This window comes from Rhinolophus ferrumequinum, chromosome X (genome assembly GCF_004115265.2).
Source record: "Rhinolophus ferrumequinum isolate MPI-CBG mRhiFer1 chromosome X, mRhiFer1_v1.p, whole genome shotgun sequence".
Taxonomy (NCBI): Eukaryota; Metazoa; Chordata; class Mammalia; order Chiroptera; family Rhinolophidae; genus Rhinolophus; species Rhinolophus ferrumequinum.
In genome coordinates, this window is record NC_046284.1 from 117312553 (window position 1) to 117336553 (window position 24001).

The 24001-nt window shown below is 42.0% G+C and overlaps 1 protein-coding gene across 7 annotated transcripts in view; it reads right to left on the reverse strand.

The window, feature by feature from the left end:
* Nucleotides 1-24001, reverse strand: part of FRMPD4 (FERM and PDZ domain containing 4) — a 746993-nt gene that overhangs the window by 79489 nt on the left and 643503 nt on the right. For all 7 annotated transcript variants that reach the window (XM_033107952.1, XM_033107961.1, XM_033107980.1 and 4 more), the window contains 2 exons: nt 13097-13257; nt 8651-8753 (listed from right to left, as the gene is read on the reverse strand). In XM_033107952.1, coding sequence (XP_032963843.1) covers nt 8651-8753; nt 13097-13257 — 264 coding nt within the window. The remainder of the gene's footprint in view (nt 1-8650; nt 8754-13096; nt 13258-24001) is intronic.

Sequence of the window (24001 nt, forward strand, 5' to 3'; positions counted from 1 at the left end):
TCTTTCCTAGTCAAAATCCTAGGAAAGTGACAAGATCCCGGAGGGAATTAGCCCTAGAAATTATCTTATGTCCCAGTACAACTCAGAAAGGGCAAGTGCACCCAAGATGACAAAGAAGTGGCTAAGGAAGGGCTGACAGTGGTGTACAAGGGATGACACAGTAGCTCCCTGCCTAGGTGAGTGATCAAAGGCAGATCAGATGGGTACAAAGATACCTCAGCTAATTCTAGTGAGACGAATGATGTGGCCAAAGGGTGGGTGTACTTCGCCTCTCCCTAAACTTCTCCCAACACTTCCTCCCATTGAACCAACCTCCCTTAAATGTAGACTCAGTACTGTGGAAAATGGAATGACATTCTTGCCCACTCTACCCACCGTGTTGTTTGTAAAAGTAGGCTCTGCCTTTGAACTCTTGGATCCCTTCTACTAGGATCTCTAGGAAATGACGCTTATACTTAAGTCCTCAGGACGTTCTGACCACAGGCTCAAAAATATATATATATTTTGTCTTTTCAGCTACTTATAGAAAGGGCATGGAATGATTTATTAATTTTTATCTCTCAAGGATTAATAGAATATCGCATAAGGCCAATAATTATCTTCTTCCATTTTTTTCTTAATGCAAGTAAGATGTTAAGACATTCAGTAGTGTCAACCATATGAGATCATCGAAAACTTGCCCTCGTTTAAAATTTTTTCTAGTTCTTCAATCTTCAACATCCATTTTCCACACATGAGTTGCATAAAAGCATCGACAGTAATGGAGAGATTTAATGAAAGAGTGGGAGATGGTCATTAATGAAATCTAAGGGACATTAAAATAATCTGGATGAAGCCATTTTTCTTATTAATTTTCATAATTATATGTCATTATACCCTTAATGAACAATGGACTCAAATCCCCTTTTCCATTTTATTCTTATTAGAATGTGTTTTCCCACACAGTCCATTTTCTAGAATCGCTGACCTCTTTCTCCCCAGGCTCTGTAATTTGCAATTGTCAGAAAACGTGTACACTGCAAGTGTGTATTAGGTGAGACCACAATTTGTAGTGTCAGCATGCCAAGAGGATGTTCTTTTGTGTTTTCACTGAAATTGCTTGCTGGTCTTACTATAATAAGGCCTTATTATATCATACATCATCATGCATATTTTATATGCTGGATGCTCGGTAGATGTTCTTTGCTTTGTTATTTTACTAAGCAGCACCGTTATGCATCCAAGCCCAGCTGAAATTAGACAGGAAGGTGACCTTTCTAATATATTCTTTTGCAGACACAGTAGCCCTGGAACATGATCTGACTTGACTTTCTATTATAATTCTGATGAGGAGGAACTGATAAAAAGACAGACATGCTGAGATCTAATTTTTAGATGGGTCCCTTCTAAATGGCTTATTTTGCCCTTGTTAAACTTGCCAATCTCCCACCAACTGCAACAGGCAGGTAGTCCTGAGCACTTCCTACTAAAATCAAGGCAATTGCTTGGCAAACCTGGGATAGAAGACAGGCTGGGTGCGTATAATCCCCAAATGGAAGTGTCTATGGGGCGTGGGTGCTAGAACTCAGGTTCTAGAACCCGCTTACAGCTGTGTTGTTTGCTGGGCCCACCAAGTGAGGACTTGACATGCCCAACAGTCAGGCCTGTACCCTTTGGACCACCACGTCCCAGTAATTTGAACTGGTTTTCTTCCGCTCCCACTGCACGCTTCACTCCTTGCCCTGAGCAAGTGCTTCAACCTCTGTCAGCCTCAGTTTCCACTCTGTCGTTTGGGTACAATAAACAGTACTTGCTCACTGGGCTGTTGAGAGGAATAAAGATGATGAGCAGGTCAAGAGCATTCACTCAGGAGCCGACTGGGTTTCACTCTACCTCTTACTAGCTATGGGATCTCGGGCATGTCCCTTAACCTTTCTGTGCCTCGGTTTCCTCATCTTTAAATTAGAGGTACATTGTACCCATTCACCATGGTGAGGACTGAATGAGTTAACATACAAAAAGTACTCAGGGGCCGGCCTGGTGGCTCAGGCGGTTGGAGCTCCGTGCTCCTAACTCCGAAGGCTGCTGGTTCGATTCCCACATGGGCCAGTAGGCTCTCAACCACAAGGTTGCCAGTTCAATTCCTCGAGTCCCGCAAGAGATGGTGGGCAGCGCCCCCTGCAACTAAGATTGAACACGGCACCTTGAGCTGAGCTGCCTTGCGGATGGCTCAGTTGGTTGGAGTGCGTCCTCTCAACCACAAGGTTGCCAGTTCAACGCCCGCAAGGGATGGTGGGCTGCGCCCCCTGCAACTAGAAAACGGCAACTGGACCTGGAGCTGAGCTGTGCCCGACACAACTAAGACTGAAAGGACAACAACTTGACTTGGAAAAAAGGCCTGGAAGTACACACTGTTTCCCAATAAAGTCCTGTTCCCCTTCCCCAATAAAATCTTTAAAAAAAAAAAAAGTACTCAGGACAGGGCATAGTAAGCACCATGGAAGTGTTAGCTGCTCTTAATATTAAGGAATGGAGGTGTTTAGCAGAAGGGTTAACATATAATAAGGATCTAATACATGTTCACATGTCAATAAAGTGACCCTTAAAAGTGATCCACAAAGCCTTGCCCTTGATTGTGTCAGTGAGCTGGCTCACTTCTTTTGTAGGAATGTACGTGTTCCAGGAAGGCACGAATCCTCCTTTTGAGCATTCTTGTTAGAATTATTGGAATAATCTCCCTTGTTTAAAGGGGAATTTGTATATTGGTTGGCATGTGTTTATATGTATTAGTTACTTAGGTAAAAGGAATGTCACTAAAAATTAGGGGTTTTGTCCTTTGTGAATTAAAGTACTGATTAATAATTTATCACCTGTTCTTATTTCGTATTACAGTTACTTTCTTATCATGTCTGCTCCCCAGAAATGCTCCCTACGCCCAGGGTATTAGCATAGAAGGGCAAATAGATGTGGGCAACCTTCTATAGATGTGGCCATCGCGATGGCACTGCCCACTAATGAGATCAGCAGGAATAATGAACTCAGGTAATGAGAGAAGACAGCTGGAGGGACAGTTAGCTGCTCTAGTGCAGAGGATGGGAGAAGGAGACCTCGTTTCCAGTGTGACCCTTGTGCCTTCTTACTATGGGGTGAGCAGCCCTCAGCTTCCACTGCTCTGCTGGAAAGGGGCAAGACTGAGCTGCTCGCATCCTTACCTCTTCAATGCTACCTTCTGATAGAGACAAAGGGAGAGCAAGGGAGCCAGTACATTCAATCTCCTGCCAGGGCTCTAAAACGGAGATTGGCACCAGGGGAGACAAGGAACATTCTGATGTTATAAGCAAACCTTTGTGCACGTGTGGGTTTTTCTGGATGGGGGATAAGTCTGTGGTATTTATCCGATTCGCAAATGGATCTCTCCTCCCCCAAAGATTAGTGCCTCCAGTCTAACACGAACCAGGAGATTTCTGTCGCCACCTTGAAGGGGCAACTGAGGAAGAGCAGAAGCAAATTTGGAGGTTGTGGTTCAGGACAGTCACCTGGACGATGGACATTACTGTACCTGCCAGTTGGAAAGTGAGTGAGTGTCCATCAGGAGGGACTGGGGTTTCCAGGGACAAAGGAAAGATCTAGTTTACAACTGCCTCTCCATGTATAAACCTGCCCTTCCACTCAAGACCAATGGCTACCCTTTACCACCATAACTGCATTTCTTCACATCCCCTCCATCCCCACCAAACATTCCTACTGAACACCATTCTCCCCCTGAGCACATCATGAATATAGTGTAATTAATTAGAAGTCTCCTCCTCGGGGGCAGGAATCACGTCTTAGTTAGTTACACATCTCTAGTGCCCTACGTGACGTTTGCTACCTAGTTAATGCTCAATAACTGTTGAAGTCAATACACTTAATTGGGTTGGCTAGCCTTGGGAGATGGGGCACGCCTCATAACATCTATGAGTGATTATACCCCATCGTTTTTTAAAATAAAATTTTAGAGACTGTCTTAAGTTAATTTGTCTAATTGTGAAAAGCCAAGGGAAATTATCCTTGGATACTTCTAAAGAAGAAAGCTATGGTAATTCGCAAAGGGCATCAGCTCTTCAAAGATTTTGCTCTTCGACCACTGGAAAGTATGAGCTAGAGATAAGAACTGAGAAAACTATGAGATGAACGGAACTTGTCTAATTTCAGTGCAACAATTATAGCTCTTTTTTGAGGATACATGAAAAAATCCCAACTGTGGTTACTATAGCAGTAAATTGGCCTCCAAGAAACTCTTTCATTTTCTCAAGAAAAAAAAATTATAAATCTCTATAATAAAGCAATCAAATAAGAAAAATAATCCACAAAGAAACACAAATGTATCTGGAAACAAAAAATGATCCACGAGCAAATGCTGCAATGGGAGAAAAAAAGAACAAAACAAGACTAAAGCACTTAGGCAAGTAAATGGATGCCAATTTTTAAAGAGAGGATTTTACAGTGTTATTAAAATGATGAGTGTTTTTCCGAATTTCCTTAGTGACTAAGGAAATGGGATATTTTATTAAACAGAAAGGGAATTCATCTTGTGTAAGATATAGACATTAGAACACGTATCGGCTGCGAAGCCCAATAAAAAAGAGATTACTTTATAAGAGCTAAATGTCTAGGTTAGTACACATATGGCAGACAGATGACTAAACTGACGGGAAGGCACAGGCAATTTTTCTTGCATGAACTTTCTCATTAGTGAGAAATACATTATTTCAAAATTCTGGTTTAATGAATTTGAAGGTAGCAGTGACAATAAGAACTCCGCAACCAGCTGCTTTTCATCTCTGTGAATTGCACTGTGTCATTGTACTTAGATTGATTTGCTTAAAGTGAAGTATACCTTGTTACTTTTAGGAAGATAAACTTATTGCCCTGAGATTAAAAGGGAGTATGTCTTAGGATTACATGTTCACCATCTCAATAGCATCCAGGGCTTATGTGTTTTTATCACTAGCAAATTCCTTTAAATCTGAACGACTTCCCCAAGCGTCCAATGTGGGGGCTTGTCTGTTTTAAGGAGGTCCAACTTGAACAGGCATCGCTAATCAGAGTAGTGTAGACTGTAAGTTCCCCGAAGGCTGGGCTTTGTCTCATCCATCCCTCTGTAGCGGGTGCCTAGCTCTGTGTCCTGCGCATAGTAGGTGACTAACGAATGTTTTCTGAGGCATGGATTCATTAGGTCATATTCAAATGTGCAGAATGTAGAGCTGAAGGAGGGCTGGGGGAAACCATCTAAACCTGTAGTTTTTGAAGAGTGCTCTTCAGAGCCTACTCACTCCCTCAATGCATTGTTATTGAGCACCTCCTATGAGCCGTGCATGGGCACACGCCAGGGGACAGAACAGACAAAGTCTCTTTTCTCATGGAATTTAGAATCCAGGCCACCTGATTCTACAACAAGCTACATTCCAGATTTAAACTGTGTCCTTGTGACTTATCCCTGAGACACTGGCAAATGGACACTTAGACCACATTGTAAAGTGAGCTGCAAACAAGTGGGATCTCCCAGAATTTTCTAGGAGGAGACACAGTGTGATCAGCTTCTACCAGCCACCACCTCCTCCTCTTCTTCCCAGCCTACATAAGAAGGTCAGCAAGGGTGGAACAGAGCACTGTGGCCTTGGCAGCATGGCCGTGATCTGGTGATCTACTTCCTCCCCTCTGTGATGAGGTCAAGTGGACCTCTTGAACACTAGCTGGTCTTGCTAGGGGCTTATTCGAGAGATTTGGTCGGGAAAACTAGCAGCAAGAGGGTGAAAGAGCCTGAGCCAGACCTCCCATGTATGTTACTGTGCGGTGGCGTGGCTCCTCAGGGGGACCCCCTCTCCTGCCACCAAAGAACTCACATACGAGTTTCACAGGAGAGCCAGCATGCAGCTACCGGTGACACCAAGGGAGTCGACAGCCAATGCTAGTCAGAGGAGCAGCCACTGTCCCCCAAGAGAGGGCTCTAACTATGGACAGTGATGCAAGAAGCCCTCAGCTTTGTCTCTCCTATTCCCCTCCCAACCTTCAGTCCAGAGGAGCCAGGCCTTGAGAAGGCAAAGAGAGTTTTATGGACCTGAAGTATTTCATGACATTTAAAAAGCATGCACGTTTTCCATTTCAATCCATTTGTTATTGAGCAATCCACAATCTCTTTATCAAGTATGTGGAAATCTTGCAGTGATCACAACCCTTGTTTGAGAGAAATTCTCTGTGTATGTTATAAAAGGTTTTAGTCTAATTTGCCTTAACCAAAGAAAATGTAATCAGTGACCTTACTATCTCCTAAAGCAGGGCTTGGCACACTTTTTCTGTAAAGGGCCACAGAGTAAATATTTTAGTCTTTGCGGGCCACAGGTCTTTGGTGAAATTATTCACCTCTGTCATTGTAGGGAGCAAGCATTCTTAGACAATATGCAAATGACTGGCTGTGGCTGTTTTCCAATAAAACTTTATTTGTGGACTCTGAAATTTGAATTTCATATGATTTTCATGTGTTACAAAATATTCTTCTTTTATTTTTTCCAACCCTTCAAAAATGGTAAAACCCATTCTTAGCTCATGGGCTGTGCAAAACAGGTGGCAGGCTGGATCTGGACTGCAAGCTGCCATTTGCTACCCCTCTTTTAATTGGTTCATTTACTCAACAAATATTCATTGAGCTTCATTACATATGAAGTCCTACAGACACTTTTGTTTACAGAGATACCATTTTCTTCCTCAATGCATTAAACCAGAAGGAAAAAACAAAATCTTTCTAAATGCCCCTGGAAGTATCGCTAGGAAATGATCACACTTTTAGATAGCATTTTCTCCATCTTTGTCCTGCAGCAGGCAATTCAGTCACAGAGAATCCAAACACAGATATTTCATTTCCTCTATCATCCTCTAGGCATAGAAATCAATAGGACTGATCACAGAGGCGTGTGCCTAGGGAAAAACAAAATGACTGTGTGACCTGCCATCAGGCCCAAACATGGCACTCCAGGACGCCAACTCATAAGGCTCAAAGCCAGCCTGGATGAGGTATGTTCCCGCTGACACCCACACACATGTCAAGAGAAAAGCGGTTCCAAATAATAACATTGCAGTTCCCTCCAAGGGCTCCAAAATATGAAGTCACTCCCGATTCCTGTATTCCTGGTCCGCGGGAAGATTGGAGGTGCTCCCAGGTGTCACTCCCCATACAGGGTGAATCTGACATGAGCCTCAGTGCTGGCTCCTGGATAGAAATACTCTTGCAGATTTGGATGACAGGCACGCCTTTGCAGCCAGCTGTGAAGGTTCCATTATGTAGGCCTGGGCTAAGGCAGGGTGACCAACCGTTCTGGGACTGAGGGGTTTCCCAGGACGTGAGCCTCTCCATGCTAAAACGGCGACTGCTGGCCACCGTACTAGTCGGCCCCCTCTATTAATATTTCTCTATCTTCTCACCCTGCTCCAAGTTCTTCCAAGGATGCAGGACCATCCAACACTACTCTGTGAAGCAGAAGCTCAACTAGACTCGGGAAAGAACTTTCTGCGGAAAACCCCAGAAATACTCCACTTAATGCCTCTCCCAAAGTACAGATGTACTTTTTGCCATGAGAGAGCAGACATGGTGGAAGATCCCCTTCTCAGTTTAAAGTGTTCGGATGCATGAATCCCTTCATATAATAGGCACAGCTTCATTTGGAAAACTTCTGAAGACCCCTTTTGTCCTACATACACTGAGCGAGTGTAACTCCAGGAGGCTTCTGAGGAGATTCTTGACCTAATATTTTAACATCGAATAAAATATATTTTCTGGTACCCCGTGAAGAACATCACATAACGAATTATTTACATCTATAATAAAACTAAACCAATCAACCAAGCACATTTTTAAACTGTCCTACGCTTGACCTAATTATCCTTTTGCTTCAGTTGATGATTTCAAAACTCACTAATGAATCACTCAGTCAAGTATGAAAAACCAGTGAACTGTATGTTTTTGTATCTGTGGGACTATGTATATAAAATTACTCATGACTTAATCTAAATTCAGGTATTGCATTTTGATTTTCTTGGTTATGGAATATCAATGTGGTAGTAATTTTGGAAGGAAAAGAAAATACAACTTTTGGATATAGTGATGGAAATAAGACTTGCCTCATACGTGGGATATAAAACTGAAAGCAATAAAGGAATAAGACAAACAAAAACTCATAGACACAGACAATAGTTTAGTGGTTACCAGAGGGTAAGCGGGGTGGGGGGTGGGAGATGAGGGTAAGGGGGAACAAATGTACGGTGATGGAAGGAGAACTGACTCTGGGTGGTGAGCACACAATGCAATATATAGATGATGTAGTACAGAAATGTACACCTGAAATCTATGTAATTTTACTAACCAATGTCACCCCAATAAATGTAATTAAAAAAGTCAAAAAACATTTTAGCTTTAGCCTATGCACCCTGAACGCTAACACAGAGTGAGCAATTAAGTGTTTTGTGTTTATGTGTCTTTTATTAGAGGTCAGCGTCACCAGCATTTTCAAGGTGAATGTGTGGGCTTGTGTTTCTACCCTAAACTGGCCCCCAGGAAGCCCTGCCTCTGCTGGAAGAGGCCCTGGTGCTGTGCAGCAGCTTTCTGGGCAGGACAGGGCACGGAGATTGAGTCACCCACCTGACCAGGTCGATGACCCGCTCCCTCGGTGCAGCGCTGACCGGTTCGTCGTTAATCGTTACGATCTGATCTCCTGGGATCAGCTTCCCTTCCGAGGGGCCACCTGGAGACAAATAAGAGTGAAGCGTGGGTGAGACCATTGCTAATCCATCGGCAGCCTCCTTTCCGGATCATGATATACTGTGAGCAAATGGAGCTATCGGCAAAAACAAAAGCCAACCCAACCTGGGTGTCTGCTACATCCGCGCTCCTCAACCCTGGCAGCACGTTAGAAAGAACTGGAGGGGCTGGACAAGGCCGTGGCTCAGGCTAAACCCGGGCCAACTACGTCTGAATCTTTGGAGGTGGGACTCAGGCAGCAACATTTCTCTAAAATTTCCCAGGCGAGATTGAGACTCAGCGTCCCAGCAGCGCTTCTCACTTAAATGGGCACATGAGTCACCCGGGGACCTTGTTAGCCTGCAGACTGATTCAGTAGGTGGGGAGGAGTGTGAGCTGAGGATGCATTTGTCACAAGCTTCCAGGGGCTGTGCATGCTACTGGTCCACTGACCAAACTCTGAGTATCGAGGCCTCTAGAAGACGGTATTCCTCCAACAGCTAGCCAAAACAGTCGTGTTGATGCCCTATAGCCAAAGCTGCAACAACCTGGGCACACCTGGCACAGAACAAAGTTGCATTTATTTACCCATTACAACTAGGGAGAGCGCATGCTGTGGGGAATTGGAAGACCACCCAATTAGAGGATACCAGGGAGGACTTCTAGGGCTTGGCCTGTATTATGTGCTTTGGGGAGGGTTCAAAGAAGTGGGAGTTTGCTCTCAGGAAGTTAGGGCAATTCTAGCTGCACATCTTCATAATCCTTGTCTGAAAGGTGGGAGGAAAGAAGTAGAGCTAAAGCTGGGACTGGTAAAGGAATAGCAGTCACTCGTATCAGGCTGTTAGGTCATTCTGTCGTGTGGACTGACTGTGCTTGCATGTGTCGGGGCTCACACATGATTCCAGAGGACTCGTTTGGTCCTGATCCATCATGGTCACAGCTTTTCTCTTTCAGTTGTTTTTCCAAGGAGGAGGTAGGGAACTAATATTTGTGGAACATCTATTATGCACCGGGCAATTGACTAAATGTTTTGCCTAGTAACCTCACTGAATACTGTAATCCCTTCTATATAATGAGATAACCGAGGCTCAACACAGGCTAAAGAATTCGCTGGAAGGATAGGACTGGGTCTCAGCTTAGGTCTGTGGACTCTTCCAAGTTCAGAGAGGCCAACATCTCTTTTGAACTTGCACCTATAATTCAAAAGCTGGTCACCACCAGGTCTCCTGACATATAAAGCTAAAGATATAGCTGCATGAAACACACATCTATATGAAATAAAACCTGTAAATACTTCGATTATCTAGAATACCCTCACATGTCTAATGAACTTACTTTCTGATTAATGAAATGGTGCTATAATTTTAACTTTACTTCCAGAGGTCTGTCACTGGGTAATAGGAGCAGCTGAAATATTATTGCTTCAAATATTGTCACTATTACTTTATTTAGAAATTGAAATGAACACTTCAGACCCAGAATATGGAACTCAAAGTAATTCAGTTGTTCTCCACCCACCTAGTCACTTGGCATATGTGTCATTCAAGCTGTAGCATAAACTTATCTTCTTTCTTGGGAGTGGGGGGGGGAGGAACCTTAACACGGTCCCATATCAATGATAGAAAATATTCATTTCAAGATATGGGAACTAAGAGTCAGTGTTTGCACACATAAGGAATTCTGAAAATCACTTGGGAGACTTTTTATAACTGTTGGGTAATGTGCAAGGCATCACTCCAATTCAGTCAAACAAATGGTTAGAAATCAAATGCTGGTCAAAGACAGAAAGTTTTTCAAAACAATTATTTCGATGATGAGTGTTAATGACTCTGATGAGAAAAGCACCTGCCAGTTAACAGGACATACTCTTAACATTTGACCTATTTTTTTAATCAAATGGAAATATTCTTGTTTAATCAAGTGACTTGAATCAAAAATTCTAGAGACAGCAACATATAGTTCCTTCCAAAATATGAAGTAGTGGCACATATCAGAATTGTCTCATGCCCTTTAGTCTGAAGGCTGGGTTGTCTGGTATAGAAAATCTGGTCACGTCGCTGAAATCACTAGGGACTTCAGTAGAGTCATTTTTATGACAGACACAGTTTATTTGACCAGGATATTCACTCATAAAAATGACTGGAAATGGTACTCTTTGACCTCTGTTTTCACTTTTTTATAATCTTCTCAAAATTGTCGAACAGTGGGTGTTAGCATCGGAAGCTAAGGAGAATCGAGGACAAGAAAGGGAAGAGGTGGAAGGAACAGTGAGGCAATACAAGAAATTGAAAAGCAAGACTTGAAATCTCCAGTCAGCTCCCAGGAGGACACCCCCTTAAGAGAATCTCATAACCAGAGATGATCAAATATCCCACTATTACAAAACAGCATGTCAAATGTGACCTCGTTTGGAAAACAATAGGAGTATACACACACATATAATATTATATATATGTATATATGATACATAATATATGTATATGTGTGCACAGAACTGTCATATTCTCTGTGTATATGTTAATAATGCTCAATTCTCAGTAGTAGGAACTCAGGTGATGTTTTGTCACTTTCTCCTCTCTACTATCTACTATGCTGCATTTTTTAAATAAAGCATATGTATTATTTTATCATAAAAAGCAACAAATCTCTTTTATTTTGAGGATAAAATTCTCAATTCTGTCAAGCTCGACAGCCCCACATTGAGAACTAAAATATGATCTGTGGCTAATGAAATCAACAGCTTGGCAGGCAGAGTAAGAAGTTGTGTGGTGAGACAATGGTAGGAGAGCAAAGGAAACGTATTCTCTGCACGAGGCGAAAGTGCTTGACTGTATTAGCAGTGCTAACCCTGGGGCATATTATGTCAAAATAATAAAAAGCGAAAAATTAAATGGACTTAAAAAAATCTATATTAGCTCACTTAGTTGGCTTTCATTTTCCTTAACTAACAGACTCAGCTGGCCGAATATTTTAGTTTAATAATAATAAACATTATGGAATAAGTATGTACCTGGCCCTCTTCTAATGTATTTCATTCTCTCCCTAGACCTATAAGGTAGATACTACTATAATCTTCATTGTCCAGATGATGTAGAGAAGTTACATCAAAGTGAAATGCAGGAGAGTTAACACGGAAGCGAAACAATCTAATAAGGGGCAGAGAGAGGCAGGATTCAAATCCATCAAACCCAGGCAGTCTGATGCCAGAGTCTGTGCACTTTACTGCTGAGCTCTGTCACTCATTTGGAAAACCCCGGAGAGAAACAGCACAGACGATAGTCTCCTTTGGTCTGAAGATAAATTCAATACAAGTGCATTAAAATAAGTACATCAATATGTATAATAAATAAATAATTAAAAGAGCATTGTTTCTAGAAAGGCAAAGGCAGCCCACTGCAGGCAACTGCGTCACCATCCATTACATTAAACTGTGTTGATAGTGGAACACCTGTATCCTCGTATGAGAATGACGTTAATTATCTGACCATATTGTAGAATGTACAAGATTTGCCACACGCTGTATCAGTCAGTGTTTACTGTATAACAAACCCCCCCACAAACTCAGTAGGGTACCCAATAATCATTTCTTCTCATGTTTATGGGTCTTTAGATTGGCTGATCCAGGCCAGGCTCGGCTGGGCAGTTCCGCATCACACTGCAGATCAGGCTGTACTTAGCTCCAGGCTGTAGGCTGGCTGCCCGAAGCGTTCATTTTGGGGCTTAGGCTGAAAGGGTAGCAGCCACTTGAGGGAAATTCTTATGGTCATGGCAGAAACCCAAGAAACAAGCTCAACTGCACAAGCATATCTCAAGCCTTTGCTTGTCATCTTTGCTGACACGCCAGTAGGCCAAGTCAGTCACCTGGTCCAGCCTAATAGCGATGGGCTAAGGAAATACCTTCTGACTCTAGTGGGAAGGGAGGGGAGTGCATCTTTGTAAAATTATCCAACCACACCCATGATTAGATCCTGCCGTAACTTAAATAATACTTCCTGCTTTTTTTTTTTCCGCTAAGGAGATCGTCAGGAGCTTACTGAAATACAGTACAGTATCTGCCTCTTATTATTTCCTTTCACACATTAAGAAGTAGGTCATTTCCTTGGTCACAAATGATGGATCAAGGTTTTCCTAAGTCAAGCGGTATAATGGATTTGGCAGTCTAACCCTGGTTTGCAGAGCCATTTCTGTCCCTCTGGTGGTCTGACTCTATACAGGTGTTGGGAAAACTCAACTAGTCTTCCCAGCCTGAAACGGAACAGTACAAAACTTATGAAACTGAATAGTCATCATTCTGGCAGAGTGTGATGGATGGTCTCAGGAGACCAAGGAGTGGGTTTGGGTACTTACCTGGTGTTACTGAGCGAACAACCACTGGTTTTTCACTCCCTGCCACGAAACCAAATCCCAGGACAGGGTCCCTCCTCATCTCCACCTTCCGTGGAGCCGGAGGGATGATTTGGCAGCTCTCCAACCGAGGGTCGTCAAATGGGATTGCCTGTGTCATGTGACTGTGGGGAAAACACACACGAGAGAAACAAGGCATCAATGTATGTGTTAGGCAACGGCCTGGTAATCACATTCTGTCTAGTTTCCAAACCTTCCATTGTCTATTTGGTAGAGAGTGGGAATGGTGTGGGGAGACCGTTCATGGTTCTTGCATGGCCTCCTTGGTCCTTGAAAACTCTAGGCCCACTTCTGCTTTAGGCCTTTGCACAGGCTGTTCCCTGAAATGACAATCCTTGTCCTGCAGATATCTGTATGGCTCATCCTCACCTCTCCCAAGTCTCTCTTCAAATGTGACCTTCTTAAAGAGGATCATCCTGGTCACACACTTTAAAATTGCAACCCTGCTTTCCCCACACTGAGATCCCTTTACTCTGTTCTACTTCCCCCCCCCCCTGTAGCACTAATCACTTGCTAATGTGCCATGGAATATACTCATTTTAATGCTTATTTTTAGTGTTTTGCTCTTCACACTAGAATGTAGGCTCCGTGAGGGCAAGCAACTTGGTTTCATTCACTGATTTATCCTTGGTGCCTAGAACAGTGCCTGGCATGTAGTGGATTCTCAATAAATAACTAAATGAATAAGTAGAGAAAAAGATACTTCTTTGTGGAAAACCATAAAATTATAATATATGCCGAGAAAGAACCTCAGAGAATTACAGACATTAAGTAGGTAATGTGTATGGCTTCTGGCGCCAGTGAAATTGAAGTGATGGGGATCATTTTGGTGGTATAGGTTATCCTGGTATCGAACACATTCCCCCTCTCCAAAGACGTTGAACAATTAACTCTTGGCATTTCTTTTCTGGAGAGATTTTCAAATGATTTAAATGAATCTTTTTGTTAACATCGAAATTTTCAGAAGCCTTATGAATAATCTAAGCTTGAAATGTGTACAGCATTCCAAAATTTTCAAAATGCCTCCACAAATATGTCATTTGACCCACAACGCAAATTTGAGAATAAGGGAGCAGAGAAGGTATTATTATCTGCATTTCCCAGTAAGGAAACTGAGATCAAAATAGTGGCTTCTTGCTACTCAGGGCCCGTAGCTGGTATGTCAGAGTGTCGGGTTGAAAACCAACCCCTGTAACTCTTACTGAAATCTTCACATGCACATTGTCCAAGGAAGATTTCTTTTGAGGGAAGAGTTATTAGTTTGAACTCTAGAAATCTCCTTAAAGTAATGTAAGCCAAGATTATTCCAATAACATGGACTTAATTCAATTTTCTCTCTGTCTAATCTTCTTCAATAAGTAAAAGCACATCATTTTTAAATACGTTGAAAGATGCTACTCTATATGCCATCTGGACAACATATTGTTCAAATGTAATAAAGAAAGACAGAGAAGGAGGAATCCTGTTGTCCTTCTGTGTAATTAATAAGAGTTAAGAAAAATCAATGAAAACCATCCAGGATCTGTCCTTTAGGCATATATCACTGACTAGGAAAATAGAGTTTAAAATCCCTTTGAACCAGAAAGGAAATGTCTGCGATTTAGCAGCTTGTGATCTGGAACTCTAGGCAAAAGAGAAGTGTTAGCTGACAACTAACACATTGTGTACCCGTGCTGATACTCATCGATTATCTTATTCATCCTCAGAACCCCATTACGATGGAGCCAGTTGAGCCCACCCAATTCGTCTTTGCAAATGCCGAGAGAAGAAGAATAACTGCGCCAAGGTCATGTCATTCTCTTCTCAGGTGTAAGCCATGTGTGATTCACACCAGGTCTTCGATTCTAAGTGTCAAGCGCTCGACTAGCTACATAATTTGCAAGGACAGTGAAAAATGAAAAGGTGGAGCCCTACGATTAAGAACTTCAAGACAGCAGAACATAAAACCCAGTCCAGAGCCCTGTGTCACTGCATGGGTCCCACGCCCATGAAGCTGGCCCTGGTGCTATCCCCAATGTCCCACCAGCATTCCACAAACTTCCAAGCTCAGAGAAGAGGCATAATGGGGACAAAGGGGAGGCTGTCTTATGTGAAATTGCAGGTGTTTGTGTGGACCTAGAGATTAGACATGGCTACCATGGTGGTGCATATGTTTGGGATGGAGGGAGGTGGTCAGACCTCAAGTGGGCAGCAGGTCACATGGAGAAGACTAGTATTCCGAAGAACAGAATTCAAGATCCTGATTAAACCAGCAAACCGATGCAGAGTGAAGCCCAGTACCTAGGACAGGAGCCCTGGGCCGGGAGGGACTGAGACACAGGGAACAGGTGGGGAAGTCAAGGCTGGGAACCAGGATACCAGGAGGACCTCTGAAGCTCCCACAGCAGGACTCACTGGGCAGGAACTTGACCCCCTGGCCGTGATCCCTCACAGACCTGAAACAGGCATGGCTGTGTGCTCCTGGGGGAGAAGGGGCCACTTGGGGGGTAGACATTGTTCTGTCCTCTTGTTTCTTCCGTAAGAGAGCTCCAGCTCACAGCGTGTAGTTCTTGAGCCACCTTTTGAAACGAGTCTCTCCTTTTATCCCCAAATGGAACAAAGGAAAAGAGGGAGAGGAAATCCACATTTTTAGATTCTGGCCCTGAGCTCTGAGCTTGTACCATAATCCATAGAAGACATACGAGTATTCTATATAAGGAAGGCTGTAGAAGGGAAGCAACTCGCTGATGGTCACATGTGTTGCAGAACAGAGACTTGAACACTGGTTGGCATAACTCTCAATTCCAAGTATAGAGAAGGACTGAGAGAGACTTTCCCACTGCTGGTGCCAGTTCTGTAAAAAGCTTCCAGCAGGGGTTCCCAAGCTTTCCTGCACATTAGAATAACCTAAGAAGCATTAGAAAAGTTCTAATGCCCAGGTTTCAACCCAGACGAATGAAATCAGAATAGTGGGGGTGCGAGCCAGGATCAATTTTTAAAAAGATTCCCCAGGTGATTTCAAAGTGTAGCAAGGTTTGGGAACCATTCACTTGCCCAGGGAAGGGTGGGTTTTAGTACGTCTTCTTGATAAAGAAAAGAGGACCCAGTGGTATCCTGATTACCTCCTCTAGCATCCATTGTAAATTTAAGTTAAAATGTTGAAATCATCTGTAGCTTGATTGTCCTCTTTCCACTACGTGATAAAGTAATAGTCTCTATTTTTTAATTCATCATTCATTCAATAACTATTATATTATTACTTTATTAATACCTGACATTTATTAAACACCAATTTCATGCCAAGCATTTTTTGAAATGCTTTCCATATGTTAGTTTATTTAAGTCTCCAAAACAACTACATAATGCATTAATTTAATCAACAAATATTTGTTGAACACCCACTGGCTTCTCATTTCTGGGAATACAATAGGAACAAAAGCAAAATAATAAAGTAAAATGTTCACTCTAGTTCAGAGACAGAGAATAAACTAATACATTAGTAAAATGTATGGCATGTCAGATAATTATGAACACTAAGGAGAAAAATAATGCAAGGAGGAAGGATAGAGAGCTGCTGGGTGAGGGGACTGCAGTGTGATATCAGCGGCCGGGAAATGCCTGGGGGAGGAGCATTTCCAGTAGAGGGACCACCAAGTGCAAAGGTCCTAAGGCCTGATTTGCCTGGTGAGAGCATGCCTGAGGGACAGCCCAGAGGCCAGTTGGGGGGTGGCGAGGCTGCAGGCCGGGAGGGTGTGGTAAAGAAGGGATGAAGGGAGATCCAAGATCACAAGGGCTCTTCGAAGGACTCTCTGTGTTTTGTTCTGAGTGAGAAGGGGGCCATTGGAAGGTTCTGAGTAGAGTACTGTGGTAGTTGCTGTACTGAGAACAGACAGAAGGTGGCGCTGGTGGGAGCAGAGAGGGCATTTCAGGGCCCATTGCATCAACCCTGACAAAATATCATGGTGGCTTGGACCAGGGTGAGAGTGGCAGAGATGGCAAGAAATTGTTGGGTTTTTAACATATTTGGAGGCCACTCTGACAGAGCAGGGGTGAAACTCTTACTCTGGAAACTTCTTCCCACACACACAGGGCATTCCCAGTGAGGATAGACCTATGAGCATGTTGTCTAATGTAAGTCCTGTGTCCTGATATATCTAAATTACAGAAGATGTTTTTCTCTCCAAGGAGCTACCTCTTTCTGGTTTGCATAAGAAACGCACAAATCCCCGAGTATAGGGTGAACCTGAGAACTGAGGTGGTAGTTTGGAGTGAGACTTTAGAGCCAGACTCTCTGGATTCGAATCTTTGCCCTATCACTTCCAGGCAGTGTGAACTGTACAAATTACTTCATCACTCTGTGCCTCAGTTTCCTCATCTGGAAAATGGTAAAAATCATAGTAAGAATCTCATAAGATAGTTGTGAAAATTAAATGAATGAGTAAATGTAAATCACTTAGCAAAATGTCTGGCACATAGTGAGCACTCAGGAAGCATTAGCTGTTATTTTCATCCCTTGAGGTCAATGAATAAAAAGGAACAGGTTTCAGACATCATGAACTCATTCAGTCTTAAAATATGAAGACAAACTCAATAATGTTTCAAATACCTACAGCCCATCTCTCAGTGAAATGCCTCACGAATCGTAAGCCTTCAATTTGAAAACTCATATCAAATGCAATGACACAGTAAACACAAATTTAAATTGATATACACAAGGCAATATAAACCAGAATACAGGAGTATAAAAGAAGCAGGAATAAAATCCAGACTCTCTAGAGACTGAATCACTGTTAGTAAGTTTCATCGGCCATGTTTATGGACTACTAGGTACACACTGAGTCCAGGGCTGGGGAGTGAGCCTGAATCATGGGGAAAATGAGAAGCAGTAATGTTGTAAGGTGGGACACAGGAGCAGGCCCCTTCATCTCAGACGCTGCCATCCTCTGTGTCAACAGAGTATCTGAAGTTCATCCCTAACATTTCAGTGTCGTTTCCCTACCCAAGTAAAGTATGAAACTTACAACCAGATGTGTATTTTGTGGTCGTTGTTTGTTCTCGCATTTTCATTTGTTGTTTACGATTTTTTAATTTTTCTGTTTTGCTTGCATTTTGAGTATAACCTCCTACTGGCATTATCATTTTCTTGTTCAACAGGTTGTATTTTCAGAATAAATTATCTAAAAATAATCAACTTCTGTCTCTTTTCCAGCAAGAATGCATCCACATTAAAATGTTCCCCCATGAAACATCATTTTGTTTTTTGTATTAAGGCAAGCACTTTTTGGCTCTCTCCTTGCAATATTTTTTTATAAAGATGCTTGAGTCCTTTTATAATGAGCTGAAAGAGCAGCATTTTTTCACCTGCTGAACATGCTTCAGTGAATTCCGATGCTGAGACTAGAAGAATACAACTGATGAGCTACACAAACCTCTGGCCCCAGCCCCCAACCTTCTCCAACAAACACACACGGATAGGCCAGGAATCTGTGACCTAAAAACACAGAGTATACTAATTGTGATTGAAAATGTGTCCTGAGATTGAATGAACAATCTTCCTGTTTCTGACAGATTCATTTCAAGAGGAATAATCGTAATCTTGCTGCCTAAGTCCCCATAACAGGAGGAAAGGGCTATCCTTGAACTCTTGGAGCCTTTCTTCCTCAGCAGAAATAAAAGATGGATACATCCAATGTATCACAAAGAATTACTTTGACAATTATAAAGCACCCTCTAAGAAAACCTAAAGTAATCCCAGTTTCCCATGCACTCATTGGAACCAGCAAGGTCCTTTTTTGGAATATGCGCTGAGTGGAAAGATTCTGGAAGGAAGGACCAAATTTAGAAGCTATTACCTTTGGTGTGGCGTTAAAGACTCTAGAAAAGATGGTGGTCGGGGGGATGTAGTTTGCCGCCGATACCACATTGCTTTACAAGGCCTTCCCACTGCCCACAGTACATATTTCTCCACCCCTTGACTCTGCTAACATCTCACTGTCCAAAGTATGTCACATGGCTGAGCCCCGATGTGAGAAGCAGAAAACACTGGTGCAATCGGGCATGTGCTCACACTTCTCTATCATCACCATGAGAAGACCTTCTCCAGGAAGCTGCTGCCCCCTCAGCTTAGGCTCCAGAATGGACACATGTGGAATAACCAGAGCCAGCACCTCAGTTCGGGCCAAGCATAGCAGAGCTGCCGAGTCCCCCAGCCTCAATCAGCCAGATGAATGAGTAATCAGGAATGACTGTTGTACAACACTGAATTTGGGGAACGTTTGTTATGCACCAAAAGTTCACTTTGATATTATTTTATAACCCTGAAATTCCACATCCCCAAAGGATTCTCTCTACCAACCTTATTGCCTACATCATTTATGACTAAATATGTTACACTGGACAAATACCACAGATCCTTCCAAAGAAACTTCTCCCCTCATTATCCCTGTTGACACGGCAGCCACAAGAACCCCACAGTCTATTCTTCATGACTCTCTCACATCCCTGACTGGACTTGGGTAATGGTGGCTCCCAGCACAAGAGTCAACAATTCATAAGCCCTACTGTGGCCTGTGAGGGAGCCTAATGAGAAAAGTTCTGAGCAAAAATGCTATGCTAGGCAAACCAGATTTCCCCAGAACAAGAATGTAAGCAGAAAGGAAAAAGAGAGCAGAAGCATGGATTGTTCAAGTTGATAGGTTACAACTGAGAGACCCCTTGATAGGTTTTCAGCAAGTCAAAATTATGACGACATGTGTGGCAAAATAACATATTGGAAAAGATTGTCTTTGTTCTCACAGAACTCTTTCCTCTACCAGGTCTAATAAGATAAGCAGGTCTTTTGCAGTTCCTTGTCTTAGGGAGATGCATTTACCAGGGTCCAAGCAAAAGCTGATTACAAGTTACCCTCTTTCTTGACTTTTGTTTCCTCAAAGTCTGAGCAACTTGGCTGAGGAGGCAAGGGCAGAGGACCCCTGTGAGGTGGCAGACATTTCAGGGGAGAGAGCGTGGTGGTAGGTCTAGTAAGGCACCAAGACCTGTAGATTGAGCCTAAAGAAATGGCAGAGTCAGTGAACTTCAGGGGACCACGCAGGCTTGGACTAAGGTATATTAGGAGCAGCTAACATGGACTGAAGGCTGGCCATAAAGGGCTGCTAGAATTTCCGCTCTGCATAGATTTCCAGGACTTCTAAATACTGAACATGATTATATTTGAACTGCCAAACTGCAGGAATATAACATGACGATACTCACACACGAGTTTAGGGATGAGATTTACATGTGCTACGTAAGAAAACAGAAACTATGAGTAAACAGAATCATTGAGGGAAAGGATAAAGGGTAGTCGGAAGAGATGTGACTAAACTTGGAGAGAAACCACACCGTGGAGTGACATCATGCTAGGAGACCCAGGAACTCCTGCTAACAAGGATCCTAAAGCTTCTAGCATCTGGTACCTCCTAGTACTAATTCCCATGAGGCTCAGCCACTCTACATTTCCATTTTCACATGTCCATGGGATTCCATCTCTCTTATGATATAGGAATTTCTATACACAAATTTTGTTTTTTGTTTTTTTTTTTTTTTTTTTTTTTTACAAATCTGGGCAAGCCTCAGTCCTTTGGAATCAAAAGAGCCTAACCAAATCCTGTCACAGGAAATGAGTGAAATTTAATATAAACATAAATAACTGCACTAGTTTACAGCTCACGTAACTAGTCAGTGTCATGCTTTTTGCCTTCACAACTAGGCATATTGCAGGTACGGAAGAACTTAACTTTCAGGAATCAATTCCACAGGCCACTGTCAATCAATTCCCAAAACACGTCAGGAACATTTAAAGATTGAGAACTGTTTGGTCAAGCTTGGAAATTTACCTAGCACTTGAAAAGTTAAGAGAATCCAGAATGCTTAAGCTTAGAAAAACCACAAAATGTTTGGAGGACTCTTATGGGAGAATTTTAGGAGGGTTTGAAATTAATGGAGCCTCTCCTTAATGAGTAGACCAACTATGAAAATTTCAGTTCTCTTCAAATTAATTTATAGATTTAATGCCATCCAATAGAGATATCTCCACAGTCCTTTTTAAGGAATTCTATTAAGAGAATTCTAAATTTTATATAGTAATATAAAAGAACACTCTGAACAAGAAAAGCATTCTGGCTATCTAGTCCTACAACATACCAGAACCTACTATAAAATAACAATTAGGATGCTGTGATAATGGCACAAATATAGGTAAGTATAAAATGATGGAGTAGCAGCTTAGACTAGAACAAAGCAAGGTTGTTAGGGTAAATTTAAAGATGCCTGCCCACTTGAAAGAATGCATTGCAAATTATGGTTCCAAAGAAACAGAAATGCTTTAGCATGTCAACAATGTGGTTGCTTCTGAAATAAAACCATTAAAGTACAGTAGAGCAGATATGAAAATCTTCTGTCTGGCGGCCAGTAGGCTCAGTTGGTTAAAGGGCAGAGCTCATAACACCAAGGTAGCTGGTTCGATTCCCACATGGGCCAGTGAGCTGTACCCTCCACAACTAGATTGAAAACAACAATTTGACTTGGAGCTGACAAGTCCTGGAAAAACACACTGTTCCCCAATATTCCCCAATAAAAAAAAAAATTCCCAGCAAGTGAAGATAAAAATGATTTTTTTTTTAAAAGAAGAAAATCTTGTTCTACACAGGGGTTGTTGACTACCTGGTGACATTGAACTCAAAGATTAGTCCCTTCAGAGTAAAGGAGATAGTAGAATAATAAATGAGAAAGTAACTTATTTTACAAAAGAAACTTGGATTGTGGCACGAATGTAGGGAAACAGATGTTTGGAACCGATTCTACCATTATGTGTTTGTTTTATTGAAAATTATGCAAATATGTATCTATAAAAACAGCAGCCTTTGAAAACTTGGAAATGAATTTTTCTAACCTGTTTAAAAATCCTCCAAATGAAGCATTTCAGTGGACTGTGAACTCATTTGTTAAATATAAAAGTGCAACATTTTCCATTTGGTTTATGAGAACGGTTGAGGGACAGCAAGGAATATGGAAACTTTCCAGCTGAATTTCAACAAAACCCTTTGCATAGATGGGATTGAAAAATAGTATTTCATGATCTGGTGAGCAAGTTGGTAAAACACTTTGTCCATTTGATTTTTACGTTTCTGTGATTCCTTTTTGCCTCCAATGACAATGATTAAAACCAAGTAAATAAAAAAGCTGAACTTGCAACCAGTACTTCAAATTTTTATTCAATGAAGTGGGAAACCAAGATGCTTGAAAATAAATAACCTCAATCACTTTGCTGTCATTTAAAATACTAAATATTTTTTAATGCAGCAGTGATAGGAACATGTTTACAAGTGATTAAAATCTGTATTTCACCTTTCTCTCATCTTATTTCAACATCTCATTATAACATCTTTCTTAAATATGCCTTATATTTTCCATAATATATTCTTTACGATAGTACATATATACTGGGGGTGCCAAACAAACGTATACCAGTGGACACTTTGGTCAACGTTGCTCAAGCAGGAGTTCGCCATAATCAGAAATGTCAGGACGCTGATGGTAACCACTTTGAGCACCTCTTGTAATTTCAGAAGTCAAATGCGACTTGTAGTCATCTTTTGTTATACATCTTTTGAGATATATATATATATATATAAAATGAATAAATTAACATATGTCAGGGGGTACGTGTTCAAAACTTTTTCACTCATAGAAGTACAAAAGCAAAAAGTGTGCCTGGGGTGGTCTCCCTGGTGAGACGGGTGTCCATTGGATATCCTGCAGAACCTTTGCAGCATTGTTGATTACATTCCCCAAATCTTTGTAGATGCCTGTTCACTGCACTGTACACCAGAAGCTGAGGCTGAACAATAACGAATGTCAACTACAATTTTTTATATATATAGTTACAAGAAGCGGAGTACAGCATTAGGAATAGAGACAGTGGAAATGTAATGGCTGTGTGTGATGTCAGAGGAGTAGTGGAGGAGGGGTGGGGGGTTGTCACTGTGTGAGGGATATAAACAATGAATGTCTAACTATTACATTGTTTTGTACCTGAAACTAATGAAAAAAAAAAACACGTTAAAAAGAAAAAGAAAGGGAGGCAGGGAGGAATTTCCTGTCTCCTCACTCCAAAAAAAAAAAAAAAAAAAGTGTGGAGATTTCTGCATTGCATGATCCAGGGGGTCCCGGACTTAGGGTGTGAGCCCAAAGGGTGTATTATATACTCCAACCGGATGGACAGAATCATTGCTATTACAAAGCTCACCATCGCTCTTGAAAAGACCAGCTCTCACATTCAGAAACATTCAGTGGCATTTTTAGAAACCTAAAAATGAAGTTAGTGTCAAGGCCCAGGGCAGGCTGCCCCAAGGTAGCTCACAATGGCGCACTGATGATTTTGAATGAAAGTTACCTAAGGGACTGCCTGTGCAATAAGAAAATCCTGACCTCTCTGTCCCCCTAAAGGCAGGAGATAAATCTCCAGTGTGATGATGCCCTCCTGTTCCTGAGGGCTGAGAGACAATCTTATCACAAGAGTTCAAAGAATCCAGAGTAGAGAGTGTGCATAAACAAACCGTGTAAAGCCTTTAGCAATTTAGTATCCAAGCCCAAACTGTTTAGATTCCTCACTTAGGAATACCCAAACCTTCCTTAGAGTCCTTTCTAATGAGCGTTGACTTTCCTTGTCCTGTCAAGTCTTTCACAAATTTACTGTTTGTCTAAAAAGTATAGAAGCCTTCCTGGTTCAATCATTTATTTGAGCCTCTTTTAATTTTTTTTTATCTGAGCATCATATCATGATTCTCCCGTGGGTAAGTATTATTTCTTCTCCTGTTAATCCAGTCTTGC